Genomic DNA, 21,691 nt, shown 5'->3' with positions numbered 1-21,691 from the left:
CTGATGACGCCAGCGTTGCCAGGTTGACTGCCTGGGAAGTGGCGAAGCCGCCGCGACCCGGTGGTGGTGGTGGTGAGGAGGAGGAGGAGGAGGAGGAGGGAGAGAAGGGAGGAGGAGGAAGGCGAGGGGCCAAGCGCTGGGTGGCCCCCGGGGCCAGGCCCCCCGGCGCAAGCTCGGCCCAAGGGCCGGAGCCCCGCCTGGCCTCGGTGTCACCCCCGCCCTGCATGGAGCTCGGCTGGAGGGGAAATGACCGACCAGGAGAACAACAACAGCAGCGGCGGCGGCGGCGGCGGCGGCATCTCCAGCAACCCCTTCGCGGCCCTCTTCGGCTCCCTGGCGGACGCCAAGCAGTTCGCAGCCATCCAGAAGCAGCAGCTGAAGCAACCCGCCGGTGAGAGGCGCCGGGATGGTTCGGGGGGGGGGGGCGGCGGCAGCGGCTCTCCCCTCCCCTCCCCTCCCCTTGGGGTGGGGGGGAGGGGGTCCCGCATTTCAGAGGCTTGGGGGAGATGGCTGAGCCAAGGAGAAGGGCCTCTTAGGTTGAGACTGAACCTGCCCACAAGAGCCTGGGTGATGTGGAAGCCCCCAAGCGCCAACAAGCCCAATTCCAGACTAGAAGGGCTTTGTGGTGCAGCGGGAAGAGGAGCAGAGCTGGACAGACCGCTGGTGGGGCAGCTCCTGTGGCTCCCTTTCTGTACGTTGGTTGTCCCAGCTTGGCACACAGAAGGCAGCTGTGAGGCTGTACAGATTGTGTTGGGATAAATGGGAGGCCTAGAAATGTCTAGTGTCTGGCTGGTGGCAGTCTCCATCTTGTTCCCAAAGGCAGCTGTGGCCTTCTCAGTTGCGTCATGCCTGTCTTTACGACTGGCAGCTATTTGCAGTGTTGCCTGACACGTGGAACAGAAGCCAGATCTGAGGCATGGGGCAGGCTGGCTTGCCACACAGCTCTCCTCCAGGACTGGAGGCGATTAGTAGTTTGGTACTTAGGGCTGGGCCAAGCTCAGCTGCTTGTTGATGAGCTCTGCTTCTCCGGCAGAGGAAACCTCAGCCAGCCAGGATGACTCTGACAACAGCATCTCTGAAAGTCTGGATGATTGCGACTACTCGGTGGCTGAGATCAGTCGCTCCTTCCGCTCCCAGCAAGAGCTCTGTGAGCAGCTCAACATCAACCATATGATCCAAAGAATCTTCCTGATCACGCTTGACAACAGTAAGTCTGGGCTGTTAGTCCCTCAGGTCCCAAGCTGGGAAGAATGCTAGGAAGCCAGATCTTGGGTCCTTCACAGCCTAGCTGTGCGGGGAGAGGCGGCTGCAGACGCCACACCTTCTCTGATGACATGCCTGGATGAGGGCAGCTACTGGTCCAGTCTTCCCTTCTCTTGAGTTGCCTGCACTGAAACAGATAGACGCTGTTCTGATCGAGTACAGCTTGTGTAAAGCCCTTACATTCCTTTCTTGAACGTAAGGGCTGTGCAGCCACATAAGGTGAAAGCATTGGACTCAGCTGTGCACAGAGTTGCCCTTGCTGGATGCAAGGCTGTGTTCTTCAGTGTGGATTTATCCTAGCCAGTTCCTCCTTTAGGCAACCTTTGTGGGCTGTGTTTTTGCAGAGATGCAGAACATTGCAGAAATGAAAAACATTGATGTGGGCCTAGTTGTAAAGGCACTGACTTGCAGGCACTGGCAGGAGTGGTGCTGCTCTGTTTTCCTGCTCCAGCTGACTGTCTCTAATAGGGATGTGCCCAGATCTTTCCGGCGCCTCTTTGAAGAGGTACCGAAATGATTCGGCTCCTTGCAGCCAAAATGTTTTGGCACAGGGCAAGGGGTTTCCTTAAGAGAAGGCAGACGGGTCCTACCTGCCCTTCCTGCGAACCTCTGCTGCTCCACCATGGTGCTGTACTCTGTAAAGGTCCACTGGGACAACAGCAGCCCGTGCTGCTGTCTCCTTTAAGGCGCCCACCTCACAGACAGGATGCTGCTCCCAGCCTCCCTCGTGTGGCATCAGCACGCAAATGGTACCCTGGCAGGCACCTTAAAGCAGACAGCAGCACAGGCTGCTGCTGTCACAGTGGACCTTTAGAGTACAGCGCTACGATGGAGCAGCAGAGGCTTGCAGGACCTGCCTGTCTCCTCTTAAGGGAACCCCTCACCACCCCCTGGGATGTGCCCAAAGCATTTCGTGCACCTCCCTAATCTCTATTGCTGCAAAGTGGGGGTGGGGAAGCCCCAGCTCCCTTTGTGCAGAGGTTTCTTTCTCTTATACTCGTGTGTGTGTGTGTGTGTGTGCACGTGTGCGTGCACACACACACACCCCTACCCAAGATGCTTGTGATTCTTACCTTATTGTGTCTCTGCAGATATGTGCTATGCCACTTGCACTAAACAAACAGCTTGGATCGCTTCCTGTCCTCCATCTCTGTTTCTTTTGGTTAATTGTATAAGTCTGATTTTATATTGTAACTGTTTTATAAATGTTGTGAGCTGCCCTGCGCAGTAATGTACTGGAGGGGCGGGTTATAAATGTTTTAAATAAATCAATAATAAATATTATTTTTAAGGTCTGGCATGCAGGATACTTTGAAAAGGACCAGGATATCTGTCCTTAAGAATCCATCACGGTTGTGGGAGGGGGCTTGTGGGACAAAATTCTGCACTTAAGGCATCATAGGCCTGGTTTTGGTGATCCTCAACCTGCAGGTGACCCCAGTCTGAAAAGCGGCAATGGGATTCCTGCACGCTGTGTGTACTTGGAGGAAATGGCAGCAGACCTGGAGGATCAGGACTGGCTGGACATGGAGAATGTGGAACAGGTATGGAATGTTGTGTGTCTGTCTGCACACACGCACACCCATCAGCGTTTGGTCAGGCTGAGGCCTTGGCAAGCCATTGGTGAGTTGGCTTTGCTCTTCAGACTGATCAGTGTGTGTGTTCTTCTGGTCAGCTTGCCTTGGGACTGGAAGACTTCTGTGTACATGAGGGTTTGCCCAGATGACCTTTGGGTCTCATTCTGCTGCTTTGGAGGGATGATAAGTAGTTAGGCACCTCCTCCAAATGCCCTGGGGCAGCACCTGGGGGGTTGTGTGTTGGGCATCCATGCCATCTGTTTACTTGCTTCCTCAGGCCCTGTTTACCCGACTGCTGCTCCCAGAACCAGGGAATCACTTGATTCACATGACCACCACAAGCACCCAGAATCTCTCAGCTGAAAGAGATGCAGGAGAGAAGCAAATTCTGCGCTACCTCTTTGCCTGCTTCCAGAGGGCAAAGGAGGAGGTGGGTGAAGGCCCTACATTCTGCCCAGTCAGCCTGCTGGCCTGAGCAAGCGACCCAGCAGGCCAGAGGCAAAGCGCTCTCCTCTGTTCTCCCAGATCACCAAAGTGCCAGAGAACTTGCTGCCCTTCGCACTGCGCTGTCGGAACCTAACGCTCTCCAACACCCGCACGGTCCTCCTCACGCCAGAGATCTATGTCGGTCAGAATGTCTATGAGCAGCTGGTGGACTTGATGCTGGAGGCACTGAGAGGGGCTCGTAAGTTGAGGCAGAACTCGACATTCCAGGAGAGAGATTGGGCGACAGCTCCTAGAAGTCCTTCAGAAGTAGTCAAGGTTTCCTGCCCTTCTTTTCCCCTGCAGACTTTGAAGATGTGACTGAGTTTCTGGAGGAGGTCATAGAAGTCATCACTGTGGATGAGGAAGTGCGGACCTTTGAAGAGATCATGGTGCCTGTCTTCGATCTCCTCTTGGGACGGATCCGAGAACTGCACTTGTGCCAGATCCTGCTATACTCCTACTTGGACATGCTCCTGTACTTCACCAGGCAGAAAGATATTGCCAAGGTGAGCGCCTGGCCATCCTCTCTGCAGGGCAGGGATCAAGAAGGCAAGCAGGCTGGCCCTCTTCAGCCTCCCTCTTGGGGGAGAGGACCAGTCCCTTGCCACTTCCTGGCTCTGGGCGACATCCACAGGAGGCTGACTTCTGCGCCCGAGCCGCAATTCTCTGAAGGGGAGGGGTGTCTGTTGTGTTTACCAACCTCCATATTCATGCGTGACAGTCTCCTGATGCCTTTGGCAGACCAGCAGCTGAAGAACATAGAAAGCACCTGGCTGCTGGATTAGACCAAAAGTCCCTCTAATCCAGCATCCTGTCTTCTGAAGCAGGACTTGGAGGCCAATAGCCTTGTCTCCTTGCAGTTTCCTAGCAACTGGTGGCTGGAGGTTTCTGGACCTGCAAGGAGCATATCACTGCCATGAGTATTTATTTATAAATATTTATACCCCACCTCTCCAGTACACTACTGCTTGAGGCGGCTCACAACATTAATAAAACAGATACAAGGTAAAATAAGACAAAGTTAAACAAGTTAAGTTAAAATACCAGGCTAAAACCACATTTAAAATTACATTTTTTAAAAAAGAGCTTTATTTTAAAAGCTAAAAACTAAAGAACCTACCAGATATAAGCATTAGATAAAATATTTTAAAGCCTCTTTAAAAAGATGTGTGTTTAAATGTTTTTTAAAAAACACTGAGGGAGGGAGCATGGCGGAGCTCTTCGGGGAGAGTGTTTCGAAATTGAGGGGCCACAACTGAAAAGGCCCCATCTCTGGTCCCCAACAACCGGATCTCGGTCAGTGGCGAATAGAGATCTCATGAACAGAGCCTGAGATGCTGAGTTGGAGGGCCCTTGCAGGATCCTAGGGGCAGATGCAGTCCAACAGGTACCCCAGCCCCAAGCCATGTAGAGTTTTAAAGGTCAAGACCAGCACCTTGAATCTAGTCTGGAAGCGGACTGGTAACCAATGAAGCTGCCACCGCATTATGGTACGGATGAGTGTTAAAATAGCTTCTGTTTTAATTTGCTCAGGTGTTTGTAGAATACATCCAGCCGAAAGACCCAGCCAATGGGCAGCTGTACCAGAAGACTCTGCTGGGAACTATCTTGAGCATCTCCTGCTTGCTGAAGACCCCTGGAGTGGTGGAGAACCATGGCTACTTTCTGAATCCTTCTCGGTCCAGCCCTCAGGAGATCAAGGTGCAGGAATCCAACATCCATCAGGTGGGTGGCAGCTCTGCTTGTGCAACTGAAACTAGACAAGGCTCAAAGGAGGGAGGGAAAGAGAGAAATGCTGGAGTTCCCGACATGTGTGAGCAGAGGGAGAGGCCACAGCCAGGCCCAGTGCCAACACGTGGCGCCCTCAAGCAAATGCCAAGTGGGGTTCAGTGCCGAGAAGGGCCTGCTGTTGGTGTCAAGGACCTCCCTGCAACCTTTCTTTCCCCAGCACTGGGAGACTGGCAAGCACACGCCCTTTGAGTTCCTCCAGTGCTCGTCCCTTTCACAGTGTTGCTCCAGGGCGGTGTAGCATCTGGCGGGGGGGGGGCACACTCCAGCCTGCCTTCACTGCAGCTGCACCTTCCCTTCCTGTTGCTGCTTTTCCTGCCAGCTGTGGCAGTCGTTTGGGAGGAGCAGCGGCAGTGGTGAAAGCAGGCTGGAGCCACCATTTCAATCCCCCCAGGGTCTGGCTCTAAAGCTGTGGGTGTCTCGGGAGTGATGTGCTGGGTCAGGGCTGGCGCTGGAAGGATGGAAACTGCTCCCGCCTGCCTTTGTGGCCTCCCTCCCTCCTCCGCCTCCTCACTTCTGCCACCAGAGCAACATGCTGCTTCAAGGCCAGGCACTGGGGGAGTTTGAATGGCGGCAGCCTGCTTGTATTGAGATCTATTGAGCGTTCAGTTTATAATCTCAAAGCAGTTTACAGTGTAGTTAAAACAATATACAGTTAGGATACAGAAAGTACAGCTATTAATATATGGTCTCTGTTTGAAAATTAAAAAACCTAGATAAAGCAATACACAAAACACAAAGCAGAAGAAGTAAAAACTAATCTCATTTAAAAGCCTGGGTGAATAGCCACATCTTTACTTGTTTTCCAAGAACTGTAGTGGAAATTGAGGAGCAAATGCCAGCTGGAAGAGCATTCCAAAGCCTGGAGGCCATGACTGAGAAGGCCCTGTCCTGAGTGCTCGGCAGTTGAGCCTCTTTCACTGTTGGCCTGTGGAGCAGAGCCCCCTCCAATGATCTTGTCAAACGGGCACTGCCACGGCCCTTTTTAATCCTCTTCCTTTTGAGTCTGGTGAGCCTGGAAACCCACCAACTTGGAGGGAGGGGGCCCAGAGCCCCCTCAGACCTGGAGCTGGCCCTGGCCATCACCTAGTAGCAAAGTGCGTGCTTTAGTGGCAATTCAACCCCGGCGCCCACTGTTCAAGGAGCGAGGGTTGCAAGCCTGCGGGAGCTTTTTCTGCTTGAGAGTCTGGAGAGCTGCTTCTGTCAGCCGTGCTGCTGGGCGAGACAGACCAAGAGCCTGACTTGGTGGGCGGCAGCTTCGTTGGTGTCCCTCCTTCGGCTCTCCGTAGGGCTTGCTGAGAGGGGGGTGTTGTGCAATGTACCTTTTGTGTTTGAGGGCTTCTGCTGTCTCGGTAACAGTTCATGGCTCAGTTCCACGAGAAGATCTACCAGATGTTAAAGAACCTCTTGCAGCTGTCGCCGCAGACCAAGCACCGGATCTTGTCCTGGCTTGGCAACTGCCTCCATGCCAATGCAGGCCGCACCAAGATCTGGGCCAACCAGATGCCAGAGATCTTCTTCCAGATGTATGCCTCCGATGCCTTCTTCCTGAACCTGGGCGCTGCCCTCCTCCGGCTGTGCCAGCCGTTCTGCAAGCCCAGGTCTCCCCGGCTCCTCACCTTTGACCCCACCTACTGTGCTCTGAAGGAGCTCAATGAGGAAGAGCAGCGGAGCAAGAACGTCCACCTGAGAGGTGAGCTGTGGGGCCCTGCGTGCAGAGGACCTGGGCGCAGCACTGCCCAGCGGCAAGGCAGGAGGTGAGGGAGGGCTGGCTGGCTGGCCGGCCCGGGGCAGAGGCTGAGCTGAGCGCACCCCAGAGGCCCCCAGCGGCTCCAGAATCCTCCCGGGGGCAGCTGCTGCTTAGAGCTGGTGGGGAAGCATTTCCTTTAACTCCCTTCAAGGTCTGCAGAAAGAAACCTGCTTGATCCCAGCTGTGACTGAGCAGGAGCCAGAGTTTGCCCCCAGCTACAACCTGGTGACGGAGAACTTGGTCTTGACGCAGTACGCCCTCCATTTGGGATTCCACAGGTATTGCCTCCCAAGGGCCCAGTTGCAGAGGGGGACAGCCAAGGCCTTGGGAGCCCCAGGGTTGTTGGGGACTACAACTCCCAGAATCCCCAGCCAAAGACCATTTCAGCTGGGGATGCTGGGAGTTGTACTGAACAACATCTGGGAATCCCTGTGAGAAGGAACAGTGCTTGGGACCCCCTCTCTTGCAGAGACGGGAAGCGGCGGCGTCCTCAGTCTGATTAGCAGCCTTAGCAAGTCAGGGGGACTTGAGCTGTTCTCTTCTCCGGTTGGACCCCCAGTAGGACTGCAGCATGTGCCCTGGTGTGAGAGCACCCCTGAACATAAGCCGAGTTTGCGTCAGCAGGCCATAACTTGGGGGAAGGCTTCCTTCCTGTTCTGCTAGAGAGTGGGGTGGGGAGAGGCACCCCCTCAAAGCCCCCCTGCTCATTCATAGGCCTGCAGAATCCCATCGGAGCATAAGGGGTGCCCCTCCCCTTGCAGAGGTGTCCTGGGTGCAGGCGGCCGGCCTTTTTGGCAGGCAGAGCGTTGGGTTGGCTGGCTCGCCTGGGCCACTCTTCTGTGGCTGTGTGCGGCCTGCAGGGCGTCCTCCCGCCGCCCCCGGGCTTATGTCTGTCTTGTTGCTGCTTCTTGTTGTTCAGGTTGCACGAGCAGATGATCAAAATGAACCAAAGCCTTCATCGGCTGCAGGTGGCTTGGCGAGAGGCTCAGCAGAGCTCCAGCCCCACAGCCGACAGCCTCCGAGAGCAGTTTGAGCGGCTCATGACCATCTATCTCTCGACCAAAACTGCCATGACGGAGCCACAGATGCTGCAGAACTGCCTCAACCTGCAGGTATCCATGGCTGTCCTTCTGGTCCAGCTGGCCATCGGAAACCAAGGGACCGAGCTGGTCGACTTGACGTTCCCTTTGCCGGAAGTGAAGAGCAGTGCACTGGCCTACATCCCAGGTGATGGACATCTCCTGTAACCAATGGGGGCCTGTCGGGAGAGGGGCGTGCCTCCCGCAAGTGATAAAACGTTGGGTTCGTCTGTAGGGTGGCCTTCTGCATGGCAGGGTGGGAGCACCTGTGGAGCTGCCCAGTCACTTCTTGGGAGCTTGGGGCGCTTGCTGAGTCGCTCCGTGACCTGTCTCTTAGAACAAGAACCGGCGGGCCTCCTCCAAGACAGGAGACCCTTCCTGGCAGAACAGCTCCTCGCTCTGCGCTTAATGTATCGTGAGCATTCCTCGGGCTCGAACTGCTGCTATGGGCTGGAGTGGAATCGATGCTGTGCGTGCAGGCACAGGGGCTGGCTACCCCCAGTCCGGCAAGCAAAAATATCCAGATAGCATGGCTGAAACCAACTAGGGAACTTGGTGTGGTGGTGTTTTGCTTGCAAAATCTTGTGTTGGGTGTGCTTGTGTTACCTGTGTCCCAGGCAGCAGGCCAGAGTTTTTTCTAGGAGTTTAGAGCGCAGGAGAGAGGGAGGCCAGAACCTGGTGCTGGCTGCAGACCCCTGCATGGAGAATGCCACTTGGCCCATCCAGAACCGATGCTGAGGGCCCACCCGCTTCCAGGCTCTGCTCGACACACAGGGCGGCCAGAGAGGGCTCTTCCTCAAAGAGACAGCCGTGCTGCTTGGACCGCTGCGAGCCACACCCGAGTTGGGCCTGGTTGGCTGTGCAGATTTCACCACTCTCTCATGGCCCCCCAAGCTTCCCTTGGGGGGCCTTCTCCCTGCAGTTTCAGGCGCATGCGCTATTCCCAGAGGAGTCACTGTGTTAGTCTCTTGCAGCCAAGTTGGCAGTGCCTGTAGTGCCTCTTCAAGCCTGGCTAGTTCATTGCAGCCGGTTTTTGTAGGCAAGGCAGGAGTGCAGTTGACAATGAGAGTGTGGCGGGGGGTGGGGGGGGCAGGGAGAGAGGCACGCGAGTGAGTGAGTGAGTTTTGCTTGGCCTCCCATGTACTGCCCTTGCTGAAGCTGCAGTGCTGCCCAGCTCCAGGGGAGGTTTGGTTCCGGCGGGGGAGCTGCTGCTGCTGCTGCGCGCCTAGGGAGAGGGTGGCTGCTCTTTGGGTTGGCCCCCAGCAGCTCCTGCTGCCCCACTGTGGGAGAAGGGCCAGGTGCTGGGGCAGGGCGCTGAGCCTTTTGCCAGCAAGCCACTCATTGGGGGCCTTATGTGCACAGAATTCTTTGCTGACAACTTGGGCGACTTCTTCATTTTTCTGCGCCGTTTTGCTGATGACCTCCTGGAGACGTCGGCAGAATCTCTGGAACACGTCCTTCATTTTGTAACTATCTTCACTGGGGATGTTGACAGGTAAGAGCCTCTCCGTCTTGTTAGGCTGGGACATACAGAGTCATTCTCGACCATTCAGTACAGTCTTTTCCCTGTACACTAAATTAACATTTTTGCTTGAAAAGATTTCTCCAATCCCATGCACTCAAAGAGTGCATGGAAACCAATCTGCGTGCTTCATGTGATGTTGGAGGTCTCAAGGCAGGGAGGAGGATTGTGGCTCGAGTAAAAATGAGTCCCCAGTGGCCCAGGTTGGACTCCGCCAGGTCCTACACCTCGGCCCTGAAGAGCAGAGGCTGGTGTGGAACCCTTTGGCCAGGCAGGGAATAATGGCTGCTGGCGAACTCCTGCTCTGCCTCCTGGTTTCCATGGACATTCCTGAACAGGATTGTCACAGGTGCATCCTCCATGCCTGAGCAGTTGTTTGGGGAGGCAGGCTGTGACGCAGGGGCCGGGGTGGCCTTCCAAAGCAGGGCTGCAGGGCTGTGGGTCTGGAAAGGAGGGCCAAGAAAGCAGCAGGGAGCCTGTGTGGCGGCAGCGGCGGCTGCTGCTGCTGCGGGGCTCTGGCCTCGTGCCTCCAGTGCCCACCCACCCCCGCCCCAGCTGCGGTCCAGACCATATTCAGAGGGGCCCAGGAGGAAACCCAGCATGCCAGCCCAGTTCCAAAAGTGCTGATGGCGTGAATGGCTTGCCCTCGGGACCTCCTTCTGCCTCTTGCAGGATGAAGAACCCACACCTGCGGGCCAAGCTGGCCGAAGTGCTGGAGGCTGTGATGCCTCACCTGGAGCAGGTGCAGAACCCCCTTGTCTCCAGCATTTTCCATCGCAAGAGGGTCTTCTGCTCCTATCGGCATGCCGCTTGCCTTGCTGAGGCACTCATCAAGGTCTTTGTGGACATTGAGTTCACAGGTACGCTGGTGGGTATCCCCTTGCTTCCTTCCCCACCTGGACTGGAGCTGGCATGCAGGGAGCCCCACTGTGACTGCTCAGGCCGGGATGGAGAGACTCTCTCGGGAAGTGTAGCAGGTCCGAGCCTTCCTCAGCCAGAGCTGCTGCTGCTGCTGCTGACAGCATCGTGTTTTCAGGCCCTCTTCCCAGTCCTGGTCCTGGTGTCCTCTGCTGAACCTAAGAACAGCCCTTCTGCTGGATCAGGCCCCAGGAGGCCCATCCAGTCCAGCATCCTGTTTCACCCAGTGGCCCACCAGATGCTGCGGGCAGCCACAGGCAGGAGTTGAAAGGGGCCGGCCCTCTCTCCTGCTGTTGCTTCCCTGCAACTGGTTGTGATGCTGATGCTGGCCTGGGATGGTGACCTGCTTCTCACAAGGCCTCTGAGATCATTACTCTGCTCTTCTCTCCCATCCATGGCCCCAGTTAGGAAGCGGGAGAGAGGAGAGCTGGTCTTGTGTCAGCAAGCATGAATTGTCCCCTTTGCTAAGCAGGGTCTGCCCTGGCTTGCATTTGAATGGGAGACTGCATGAGTGAGCACTGTCAGATAGTTCCCTCAGGGGATGGGGCTCCTCTGGGAAAGGTTCCAGGTTCCCTTCCTGGCAGCTCCAGTTAGGGCTGAGAGAGATTCCTGCCTGCAACCTTGGAGAAGCCGCTGCCAGTCTGGGTAGACAAGACTGAGCTAGATGGATCTGTGGTCTGACTCGGTAGAAGGCAGCTTCCTGTGTCCCTAAGCTGAGCTCCTCTTGCCCCCATTTCTTGTCTGCAAATCATGAAGCTGGAGGGTGGGAAGAGCCAGCATCCTGCAGTCGTCCTTGTGCAAGAGGGAAAGTGCTCACGCCCATGGCTGCACCCTGAGCACAAAGGCCCTCCACGGGATGGGCAAGCTCTCTCTGCTGTGGCTGCTTCTTGCTCCCTGCCATGGCTAGTGTGCCAAGAGGAATGTCTCCTCCTTCCCCTGCTTAGGAGATCCCCATCAGTTTGAGCAGAAGTTCAACTACCGCAGGCCCATGTATCCCATCCTCAAGTATATGTGGGGCACCAACTCCTACCGGGAAAGCATCAAGGTAAGGCTTGGGAGGCCCACCAGTCACTTCGTCCAGGGCAGGGATGGTGTCTGGCGGAAAGGACTGAATGCCTGTCTCCCCCCCTCCCCCCCGTGCAGGCGCTGGCTGATTATGCCTCGGAGAACTTGGAAGCGATGACCCCTCCCCTCTTCCTGCGCTTCCTTAACCTGCTCATGAATGATGCCATTTTCTTGCTGGATGAGGCTATCCAGGTAAAGCACTCCTCTTCCCCAGCCACGAGTGGCAGGAGGCATCTGAGAAGGACTTGGTGAAAGAAGAGTTGCTCTTAGCCATGATTGTGGAAGGAATCTCCAGCAACAGCCCACCTTGGCTCTGGGGAGTCGAGCTGGTGCTAAGTGGCGCACCAGGTTGAGACTGGAGGAAGGAAGGTGGGCCGGAGGGTGGGTGAATGAAGCGCTCCGTCTCCCTGGTGGCCTCTAGGAGCACTTGGACAGATCCTCACGGGACAGGCGCAGGAAACGGAAGCTTCCGCGGCAGCCACCGTGCCAGGAGGCAGCTTGCTCTGTAGCGCTCTTGTGTGGGAAAACTCCAGACACAACCATAGAAGTCTGTCTCTTGCATTTGTGGGGTGAATTCCCTTGGCCCACCTTCCTCCCTCTCTAGGTATTCTCAACTCGCTGTCTTCTCTTGGCCTACTGGGATTTCCCTTGTCTCTGCAGGGCAGAGCTGTGATCTCTGCAGAGCATGCCTGCCTGGAGAACTGCATCCAGCCCCCAGCTGACTGCAGAAAAAGAAACTTGGCTGAGCTCCCCCCCACCCCCGGGAAGGAGTGGTATTGGAGCCAGAGTTTGCTGGCCTTCCTTGGTCCCAACCTCCCCACCCCACTGCCTCCCTGCAGCTTTCCCAGCTCCAGAGTGAGTCTCCAGAGTTCATGTGTATGGGCCAGTGGCCACTGAGCACTAATGCGGGCCAAACTCTCTCTGCAGTACCTCAGTAAGATCAAGATTCAGCAGATTGAGAAGGACCTGGGTGAGTGGGACGGCCTGTCCCCAGAGGTTCGGCGGGAGAAGGAAGCCAGCCTGCAGATGTTTGGACAGCTGGCTCGTTTCCACAACATCATGTCTAATGAGACCATTGGGACCCTGGCCTTCCTGACCACAGGTAAAGGCCGCCCTCTGCAGCTGGGACTGAGGCCGGGAGCAAGGCTGTTCAGGCACCTCATGGACCCTGCTGGTTTCCATTGCAGAGATCAAGTCCCTCTTTGTGCAGCCCTTCCTGGCTGAGCGCATAATCTCCATGCTCAACTACTTCCTGCAACATCTGGTGGGCCCCAAAATGGGGGCCTTAAAGGTCAAAGACTTCAGCGAGTTTGACTTCAAGCCCCAACAGCTGGTTTCTGACATCTGCACCATCTACTTAAATCTGGGGTATGTTGTGTGGGGCAGAGGGGGCAAGCTCCTGGCAGAGGAGTCTGCCTCTGGCCTTGTACACTTGCCTGGGTGCCTCCTGTGCTGCTGGGAGCAGCCGTCCAGCCAGGAGCTGGCCCTGGCACCCCATGCATGCAAAGCCCGTGCTCTGCCACCGAGTTGCAGACCCTCCCCTGGAGTTCTGGCCCCTTGGCCTCCCCCGTCTGGTGCACGGGCCTCTCTGGAAACAGACTCCAAGACTCCTGCACCCAAAGCACAGCTCGTGCCAGCCAGCTCCCCCAGCTAGGAGCATCAGGAAAGGAACGCTGATGTGTGCCATGGCCACTTGCTCTTCTCAGGAGGAGGAGGAGGAGGAGGAGGAAGGCATCCTGGCACAGTCTGCTGCTTCCACTCTCCGATAGGAGGCTTAATGGGATGTGACATTCCTCGGGTGGAGGCAGCACACTTCTCGATTTCTGGCCAGGAAGGAATGTCCCCCCCCCCCAGCTGATGCTGACCAGGATGGGGAGCCTGGTCTCTCCTTCCCTTCTGGATGTTCCTTGTGGAAACCGCTCCTGTCAAGCCAGAGCTCCAGGAGAGGCTGCCACGCTTTTGCCCTTTTCTCCCAGTCCAGTCGAAACCTGTTGCAAAGCTTCTCGTGGAGTGGCGTTGGTGGCGGGGCAGGAGTGTGGCTGTCCCGTGGCTTCCCTCCACGGTGTTCACTCTTGCCGCATGCCAAGGGGCTGCTTTGGGCACGAGTCCAGAAGGGCTGCTGCTACGTGCCAGGGCGCTCTGGAGCTGGCCCCACTGCTGCACAGGGGCTCTGTTCCAGCCCTGGCAAGGAGCTAGAACTCTCTTGTGCTGGGGATCTGGGCTCTGGCCAGATTTCTCGTGGGGGTTTGGAATGCCAGTATCTCTGTGGGGCTCAGGATCAGTGGCGTTCTTCCCCTTCTCTGAGCTGAGGGAGAGGGAGAGTGGAGGTGGGGTGCCAGGTGGGGGCACTCAGAGCCGCCTTGCTCTTCACAATAGCCCTGCTGGATCAGGCCCCTCAAGGAGGCCTCTCCAGCCCAGCACCCTGTTTCCCACAGTGGCCCGCTAAGATGCCTCTGAGAAGCCCACAGGCAAGAGGTCAGGGCATGCCCCTCCTGCTGCTGCTGCTGCCCTGCCACTGGTAGTCAGGCGCTGGGTCCATCCAGCTCATTCTTGTCTGCCCAGACTGGCAGCGGCTTCTCCTGGATTGCAGGCAGGAGTCTCTCTCAGTCCTCTCTTGGAGATGCTGCCGCCAGGGAGGGGGCTTGGAACCTTCCCAGAGCAGCCCCATCCCCTTAGGGCAGGGTTTCTTAACCTTGGGGCCCCAGGTGACGTTGGACTACAACTCCCATCATCCCCAGACATGGCCTTTGTGGCGGAGGATGATGGGAGTTGTAGTCCAACAGCACCTGTGGGCCCAAGGTTAAGAAACCCTGCCCTAAGGGGAATCTCTGGCAGTGAGATTCCCATTCAAATGCAAGCCTGGGTGGACCTTGCTTAGCAAAGAGAACGATTCATGCTTGCTACCATAAGACCAGCCTTGCCTCTGAGAGACCTCCATGGATTCGTCTAAGCCCCTTTTACAGCCATCCATAAGATGGCTTCCCTTCATGGTGGATGCAGGACTGGGCCTGGGGGCCCCTCTTCCTCCAGAACCGGTCCCAGTTCCCTGCAGCCTTGCCTTTGGGAGTGGAAGGAGGCTCCTCTCATGGCCCCTCCTAGCGCTGGCAGGCAGGCAGTCGTCGGTATCTCCCCCGGCATGCTCCTGCTGCAAGTGCCGTGGGGCCTGGGGAGCTTCTGGTCTGACCCAGCACGGCCGTTCTTGTGCTGGTGAGTGCAGGAGGAGAGCCCGAACGGGCTGGGGCCCCTTGCCTGCGGAGGTGGAAAGAGCTGGCGTGCAGGTCCGCTGCCTTCTCTCTTCCAGGGACGAGGAGAACTTTTGTGCCACGGTGCCCAAAGACGGGCGGTCGTATTCCCCAACTCTCTTTGCTCAGACTGTCCGAGTCTTGAAGAAGATCCACAAGCCTGGCAACATGATTGTGGCCTTCAGCAACTTGGCCGAGCGGATCAAGGTGAGGCGGGGGAGGGAGGGGGGAGGGAGGGGTCTCCCCTCCTGTCCGCCCGCCTCCATCCCAGAACCCGGCTCTCTCGCTCTGCGCGCTCAGCCTTTCCTGTGGGGGAAGTGTCTGGTCTCTCAAGACCTCCCAGGAGGAGGGACCGCTGCACTCTGCACTCCTCGCAAGGCCCGGGTGGCTGGAAGCCAGTCAGAGGCAGGTGGCACACCAGCCCCAGGGGCAAATGTGCCCGGTGGAAGCTGGGGCTCTGTTAGGACATTCTTGCTGGCACCCAGGCCAGGGATAAAAACCTCTTCTCCCTGGGTGCCACCAGTCGGGGCTCGGTGGGCAGCCGGAAGCCCAGTGGCTCTGCTGGAGCCCCTCACTCTCCAGCTGGCCTCTGGGCTGCCTCCGGCCTTCCTGGGCTGCTCAGGGGTCTTTCTTGGAGGAGGCGGCGGGAGGGCTTCCTGCTGCGGTCCAGACCTCTGCCCCTGTGAGCGGGGGGGGGGGGAGCCCTGCTGACTGCTGGGCCTGCTCTCCTCAGTCGCTTGCAGATCGCCAGCAGCAGGAAGAGGAGACCTACGCCGATGCCTGTGACGAATTCCTGGACCCCATCATGAGTACGCTGATGATGGACCCTGTGCTGCTGCCTTCCTCCCGGGTCACCGTAGACAGGTCGACAATTGCCAGGCACCTCCTGAGGTATTTGGAAGTGGGGAGGGCAGCTGGAGGGTGCACACGTGGCCATCTCTCCTCTGGGGAAGGAGGAGTTGACAGTGGATCTAGGCATTCCCCACCCCCCCCACCCACACACTGAAAGGCTTTGGAGGCCAGTCACTCCACGCCTGCTTGTGCCTGTGCCCAGATCAGGCTCCCCCATGGCCAAAATGCAGGGCTATCGTTTGCATCCAAAGACAGGTGCGCACACCCCCACCGCCACACCCACACACCACCACCCCTACACACACCCCTGGCGGGTTCCCTGGAGCAGGGTGTCTCAAGTGATGGCCCTCCAGGTGCTGCTGAACTACTACAACTCCCATCACTCTCAGCTACAATGCATCATGGGTGGCAGTGATGGGAGTTCAGCCACATCAGGAGGACCACCCGTTGAGACACCCTGCCCTAGACGACGCCTCTGTGGTCGGCTGCAGGCACTTGCATGCCTGTTGACAGCAAATCAAGTGTGCGAGCTGTGGCCTGGCTGGAGGCCCCCCCCCCCCCCCGCCCGGCACGTGTCCTTGTCCACCAAAGCTCTAGGCAGGAGGTCCCCGACTCCCAAGATGGGCAGCTGTCCCTGACTTGCTTCCCTCTCCCAGTGACCAGACTGACCCTTTCAACCGGAGTCCCCTCACCATGGACCAGGTCAGAGCAAATACTGAACTGAAGGAGAGGATCCAGCAGTGGCTGGCAGAGAGGAAGAAACAGAAGGAGCAGCTGGGAGGACACCAGGCCCTGCACTAGCTGCGGCTGCTGCGACCCGCATGGAGATCCGGGCTGAGCTCCCAGGCCCTCGAAGCGGGCTGCTAGGAGTGCGGGGGGGGGGTGCTCCCTGCTTGGGCACCTCCACGCTGTTCTTGGGTTTCTTGCCTCTGGGACTCGGCCGGAAACCTTCCCGTTGCCCCCTTGCCATGTTGGTTAGCCTGCTGTGCCATTTCAACAGCAGTCGCTGACCCTAAAACCCTTCCTCGGAAGTGCCCCCGCCCCCCGTTGCTGCAGCAGCTTTTGTGCTAGAAATGTTCCTTTTGGTTAATTTCTGGTGTTTAATGTGAAAGCAAAAGCTCCCCTTTGGACAGGCTGTTCTTATGCAAACTCATCCTGACAGTGTTGGTCACTGTGTCCCGAGCAGGGTTGAGGGGCATCAGCCGATGCCCTGTGCCTGGAAGAACCTGGGGAGGGGAAGGGGCAGGGTGTGTGGGCTCCCCCATCTCCCACCCAGTCCCCACTTGGAGCATGAGCTGCCCTATCCAACTCTGGCTGGAGGTCTCAGACTTATTACTCATGGTAGTGATAATTGCTTCCTGGCCTTGGAGGCCTGCTGGAAAAGCACTATGTACATGTTTATGCAGGTGCTTGAGAACGCCTGCCTGCATTTATACTGTGCCTGTTGCATGTCAATATGTATGCGGTGTGTATATAGGAGAGCATTTGCCTTAGATCAATAAAGGTGTCCGGTGGCCAGGTTTCTTTGGAATGGATGTCTCTTTGGTTTGCTGGCTTCCCCTCTGTGGGGGTAGCTGTTCCTGCTGTAGCCAGATCGTGTGAGCAGCGATCAGCTAGAGGCCTGGCCTGAGCCGGGTGCTATGTTTAAATCCCAGCATCTCCACTCCGAGCTCTTGACCTGAAACAGAGCTAATGCCAGGGCAGCCTGCATCAGCACCTTGCTCTCTGCGTGGGGTTGAGCACAGAGGAGGGAGGTTTTGTGCAACTGCCTCTCCAGACAGCCCTTGCTGGGAAATCACATCAAGCCCTGGTCCTGTGTGAGGGAGGAGGCAGCGTGAACTGGAACCAGCATGTGAGCCGAGCTCCTGCATTCCAGCCTCGTCCTCCGTTCTCCTCCTCAACGCCCTTGCCTGAATACTGCTGCTCAGCCCTCCCCTATGTGTCCTGCCTCTCAGGCTAACCCTTCCCCTTGGCCTGTGTGGCCTCCTGTGTCGGACTGTGTGCACCAGCCTGGTCTCTGTGTAAGCCGGGACGGCCTCCATCCATTCTGCTAAAGCAGGCCTTGGAGCTGATTTGGCCCATGAAGCTTAGCGAGAGTTCCTTGGAGAGGCCCCCTCTCCTTTTAACCCGTAGATAAACACCTTAACATCTTTGTCTGGCGGCTACTCGGGAACAGGCCTTCTCCACTGCAGCCCCTGGACTTTGGAATGTGCTCCCTGTTGAGATAAGAGCCTCCCCATCTCTTGCAAGGCTCTGAAGATGCATTTATTCGCCCTGGCTTTTAATTAGATAGAGCTATTTATTTTTAAAAAATAACACTGGGTTTAAAATGTTTTAAAATTTTAATTAAGTGATTTGATGTTTTACATTTTAATTGTAAATCACCCAGGGATGCAAGTTTTGGGTTGTATAGAAGTGTTATAAATAAATAAAATTAACAAAAAAACTTTCAGACCCAGGGTTGCATCTGCCAAGTACTGTGGGGGTAAGATCCACCAACAATTAATTTCTACCCTTTAGATCTTACCATAAAACGTTTAATTTGTTGGTGTGGTCTGCTAGTTTTGTCCGAATGTGTGATTTGTCGCGTTTATGTCTGATTAGGGTCATAATAAAGCCATCCATTCACTCACTCAGAGGGCGGCCTTTTGAAATGTGAAGGCTGCGGCTTGCGGGGCAGTTCTCCGCAATCTGCTCCCACGAAGGAGGCCTGAAGGGGGGAGGGAGGGGAGCTTCTCTCTCTCTCTGCCTTTCCGCCTCCCTCCGGGAGAGCCAGTCCGGGGCTCCTCTGTCGGGGCGCAACCACCAGAGCTCGCCCAGCTGTCGAGAACCACCCGGGCGTCAGGTCTGCAGACAAAGGGCCTGTCCAGCGGGGGGAGCGGCGGGCCGCGTCCATCCCTCTCCCCGACAGCCCCCCCCCCCGAGTGAGGGAGATAATGCAGAAGGCAGGGAGGGGGGAGCTGGGGGCCCTCGGGCTTCGAACCCTTTCGCTCCGTTATAGCCGCCCCCCTGCCCCGCTCCCTTCCCTTCCCTTCCCGGGGAAACGGGCGTCGCACAGCGGGGGAGACCATTCCCGCGCGTGCGCTGCCGGTTGCCCTCGCCTAACGCGCCTGCGCCAGGTAGGTGTCCTCGAGAAACGCCTGCTCCAAAGTATTGCCTGGGAGAGTCAAGCGCCTGCCCGCCAGCCAAGGCGCGGGTCGGCCAGTCGTTCCGGCACGAGTAGGGCAGCACGCGGGGTCCTGCCTGACGCGGCCCGTGACCTTCAGGGAGGCGACGAGAGGCGCATCCGGCGGAGCCGCCGCAGCAAAAGCAGCAGCAGCAGCAGCAGCAGGAGGGTGTCCGGCCGCCTCGCCTCGCCTCGCCTCGCCTCCTCCCGGGGTTCCTCCCTCGCTCGGGCCCGGCATGGCGCAGGCCGCGCAGAAACTGGTCAAGGCCGTCACCACCAAAGGGCCGCAGCTTGTTTCTGGTCAGTCGGGCGGGCCGGGCCAGAGCAGGCCAAGCGGTCGGCCAGCCCGGGCCGCTCCCCCCCCCCCGCCCCGCTCTCCTCCGGCGCCGCCACGCTCTTCCCTACCCCGGTCCTGGGGGCGAGTCCTCTGGCTGGCTGCCGAGGTCGCGCCGCTGGCTGGGAGGGCGCCTCTCCCCCCGAGCTCCCCCCCCCGCCCGGTGCCCGCCTCCCACAAGTCGCCAGTGCCACTTCGAGGGGTCGAGGGGGCCAGAGGAGGCAGGAATGGCGCTGCTCGCTGCTGGCATTACGTGCCTCGCGCGCTCTAGCCCTGCCCCGCGGGGGGGGGGGAGGGGAGGGGAGGGGAGCGGTGCCAAGAGTTCCTGCGCGCTGCAGGCTTTGCCCCAAGTGTGTCTACACAGCTGTGTGGAGGGCTGGGAAAGCCACAGGTGCTGCCTTGCAGGACTTAAAGGCTGGAGGCTTCGGTAGGCAGTTCTAGCCCAAGGTAGTCAGCCCCAAACTCCAAGATGGAATTGAGGGCAGACTTCATTAGCGGGACATGTAGGCTGGCTCCAGAAATGGGAGACTAGATCTGCCCACCGACTCAGGTGATCTGTAGTGATGTCGGCTACCTGTTACTAAAGAACTGCGTCACCTTTGCCCACAAGAAGTTATGGTGCCATATGAACAAACATCTGTTTGCTTTTATATATCAGCTACTGAGTCTCATCCTGTTCTCATATCTTTCAGCTGCTGTCACTTACTCAAGACCTCGTCTGGCCACATTCTGGCACTACGCCAGGGTTGAGCTGGTTCCACCCACTCCTGCTGAAATTCCTAAGGCTATTGACAGTATGAAAGCAATGGTGAAGAGCTTCAAGTCTGGACGCCTCACACAACTCACTGTCAAGGTACCAGTAAGCTGGGGCAAGGGTTCACTACTAGTGCTAGTTCTTGAACTCACAGTTTACTCTAGCAGGTTTAGCCTTTCATTAGGCATCATCAGTCAGGAGTTCTCCCGATGATGAGCCTGAGTGCCTGACTGGTCTTTCACAAACTAGGAAGAAACAGCTTGGCTTGTAAAACTGATGCTCATGGGAAAAGGTTGAATAGACTTTGACCTCACCGGGGCTGGTAACCTACCTGCCCAACTTCCTGCAGCAGTCTGTCATGGAGTAACCAGCTCCCATTGAAGTTAAGTCCCTCTGTCTCCCAAATTGTAAATGGACATTCAAATCGCATTTTCATATCCTTGTGTGTAGCTAGCAAAACTTTTAGTCATAAGATCACCAGTCATTGTGCCTAAAATCCTGGTAGAATTTCTATGTCTTGGGGCAAGATATTCAAATATGTAAGCCTCATGTCTTGGTCCTGTGGAGGAATTGTGGGGACAGATGTTTTAAATGTGTGCCAGTAGTTGTGTGGTTTTCTTCTCCTCTCTAATATTATTATTTACATTTCTATACCCCCCTTCCTCCAAGACGTTTGGAGTGGAGTACAGGTTCTCACCCTTATTGTCATCCTCATAATGGCTTTATGAGTTAGATTAGGTTGAGAGAGAGAGACTGGCCCCGGATTAACCAGTAAGCTTCATGCTTGAGTGGAGACTTCAATCTGATCCAAGTAAATACTCTAATTGCTACACTAACCTGGCTCTTCAGGTTTCTGGGGAGACTTCTGGGGTGGCTGATGACGATGATCTTGCAGGCTACCATAGAAGCAAAAGGTTGTAAAACATCTTTCTCTTTTCTTTCAGGAAGCTCTGAGGAATGGTTTGGTGGCTACCGAGGTGCTGATGTGGTTTTACATTGGCGAGATCATAGGCAAGCGTGGCCTGATTGGATACAATGTTTGAAAATCTCTTGCTTTTGAGTCTAACATAACATTATTAAACTATGGCGCTGAGATGGAACTGTGGTGGTCTCTACAAGTAATGTTCAGATGTGGGCAGGATTGTGTGTCCTGAAAGCTAAGGAGTCCTGAAACTACGCCTCACCTCCCCCCATAACCACAAAAATTTTTACTTAGCTGTTCCGATAAACACCCCAAAGAAAGCATGTGTACTCAAGAAATGAATAGGAGGGGCTCTAAAGTGCTGATTAGTACTTATAAGTAGCTTGGTGCCGACCTGATGCTTGAGACTGTAATGTCAAGTGAGATCAAAATCCAAACAGTTTACCCCAGTATTGAAAATTCTGCAGCTTGGCCTATCCCAGATTCTGTTCATTAGAAAACTGAGTTAAGTAGCATTATTTGTCTGAAACTCTTATGCTTGGGTGTCCCACAGCACTAGAAGCCTAGCAGAAACTTCGTTTAATAGTGTGGCATACTTGTATTGTGTTCTTCTTTAGTGCCAATTAAAACATAACGGTTAAAACTGTAGATGTTGTTTTAATCCTCAAACATGAGGTTAAAGCTCTCTTCAGAGCTCAGTCGTCACCACCCACAACTCCCCGGCCAAAAAAGTGAGGGAATGGATGTGGCTGGGCTTTATGTAATTAGGCATGGCTGCCACTGAGAGAACCTTGCTCAGACACCTGTCAGAGCCTACCTTCTGAAGTGATGGGACCCAAAGCAGAGAAGCCAGTTGCTTCCTAAGATGAGCTGGCATTGCTACTAGCAAGAAAATGGAAATAGAAAGTGATTATATGTGGATGTGTAAGTCATCCTCTCAGTGAGCCTTTGATGAAAGGACATTTGGGTGGAT

General features: G+C 56.2%; 2 protein-coding genes across 4 annotated transcripts; both read left to right on the top strand.

Moving 5' to 3' along the window:
* The first annotated feature begins 7 nt into the window (after positions 1-7).
* Positions 8-17,073, top strand: UBE4A (ubiquitination factor E4A). Of its 3 annotated transcripts, none has more exons than XM_053269330.1 (19): positions 14-391; positions 1,046-1,207; positions 2,695-2,807; positions 3,118-3,270; positions 3,366-3,525; positions 3,630-3,832; positions 4,860-5,051; positions 6,474-6,807; positions 7,016-7,142; positions 7,784-8,091; positions 9,306-9,438; positions 10,138-10,325; positions 11,328-11,428; positions 11,527-11,640; positions 12,376-12,550; positions 12,636-12,816; positions 14,750-14,897; positions 15,424-15,581; positions 16,199-17,073. In XM_053269330.1, the coding sequence occupies exons 1-19, from the start codon at positions 247-249 to the stop codon at positions 16,341-16,343; spliced, it is 3,240 nt and encodes a 1,079-aa protein (XP_053125305.1). In that variant the 5' UTR covers positions 14-246; the 3' UTR covers positions 16,344-17,073. The 3 variants fall into 3 exon arrangements, with proteins under 3 accessions (XP_053125306.1, XP_053125305.1, XP_053125304.1); XM_053269329.1 differs by having other exon boundaries at positions 1,034-1,207; XM_053269331.1 differs by lacking the exons at positions 12,636-12,816; positions 14,750-14,897; positions 15,424-15,581; positions 16,199-17,073 and adding an exon at positions 11,870-12,052 and having other exon boundaries at positions 8-391; positions 1,034-1,207; positions 12,376-12,502.
* A 1,648-nt stretch (positions 17,074-18,721) lies between these two features.
* On the top strand, positions 18,722-21,366 carry ATP5MG (ATP synthase membrane subunit g). The gene is made up of 3 exons (XM_053269341.1): positions 18,722-19,008; positions 19,735-19,895; positions 20,741-21,366. The coding sequence occupies exons 1-3, from the start codon at positions 18,945-18,947 to the stop codon at positions 20,837-20,839; spliced, it is 324 nt and encodes a 107-aa protein (XP_053125316.1). The 5' UTR covers positions 18,722-18,944; the 3' UTR covers positions 20,840-21,366.
* Positions 21,367-21,691: the final 325 nt, after the last annotated feature.

This window comes from Hemicordylus capensis, chromosome 8, assembly GCF_027244095.1.
Source record: "Hemicordylus capensis ecotype Gifberg chromosome 8, rHemCap1.1.pri, whole genome shotgun sequence".
NCBI lineage: Eukaryota > Metazoa > Chordata > Lepidosauria > Squamata > Cordylidae > Hemicordylus > Hemicordylus capensis.
Note: the sequence above shows the minus strand (reverse complement) of the source record. Positions and strands in the feature narration are given on the sequence as shown.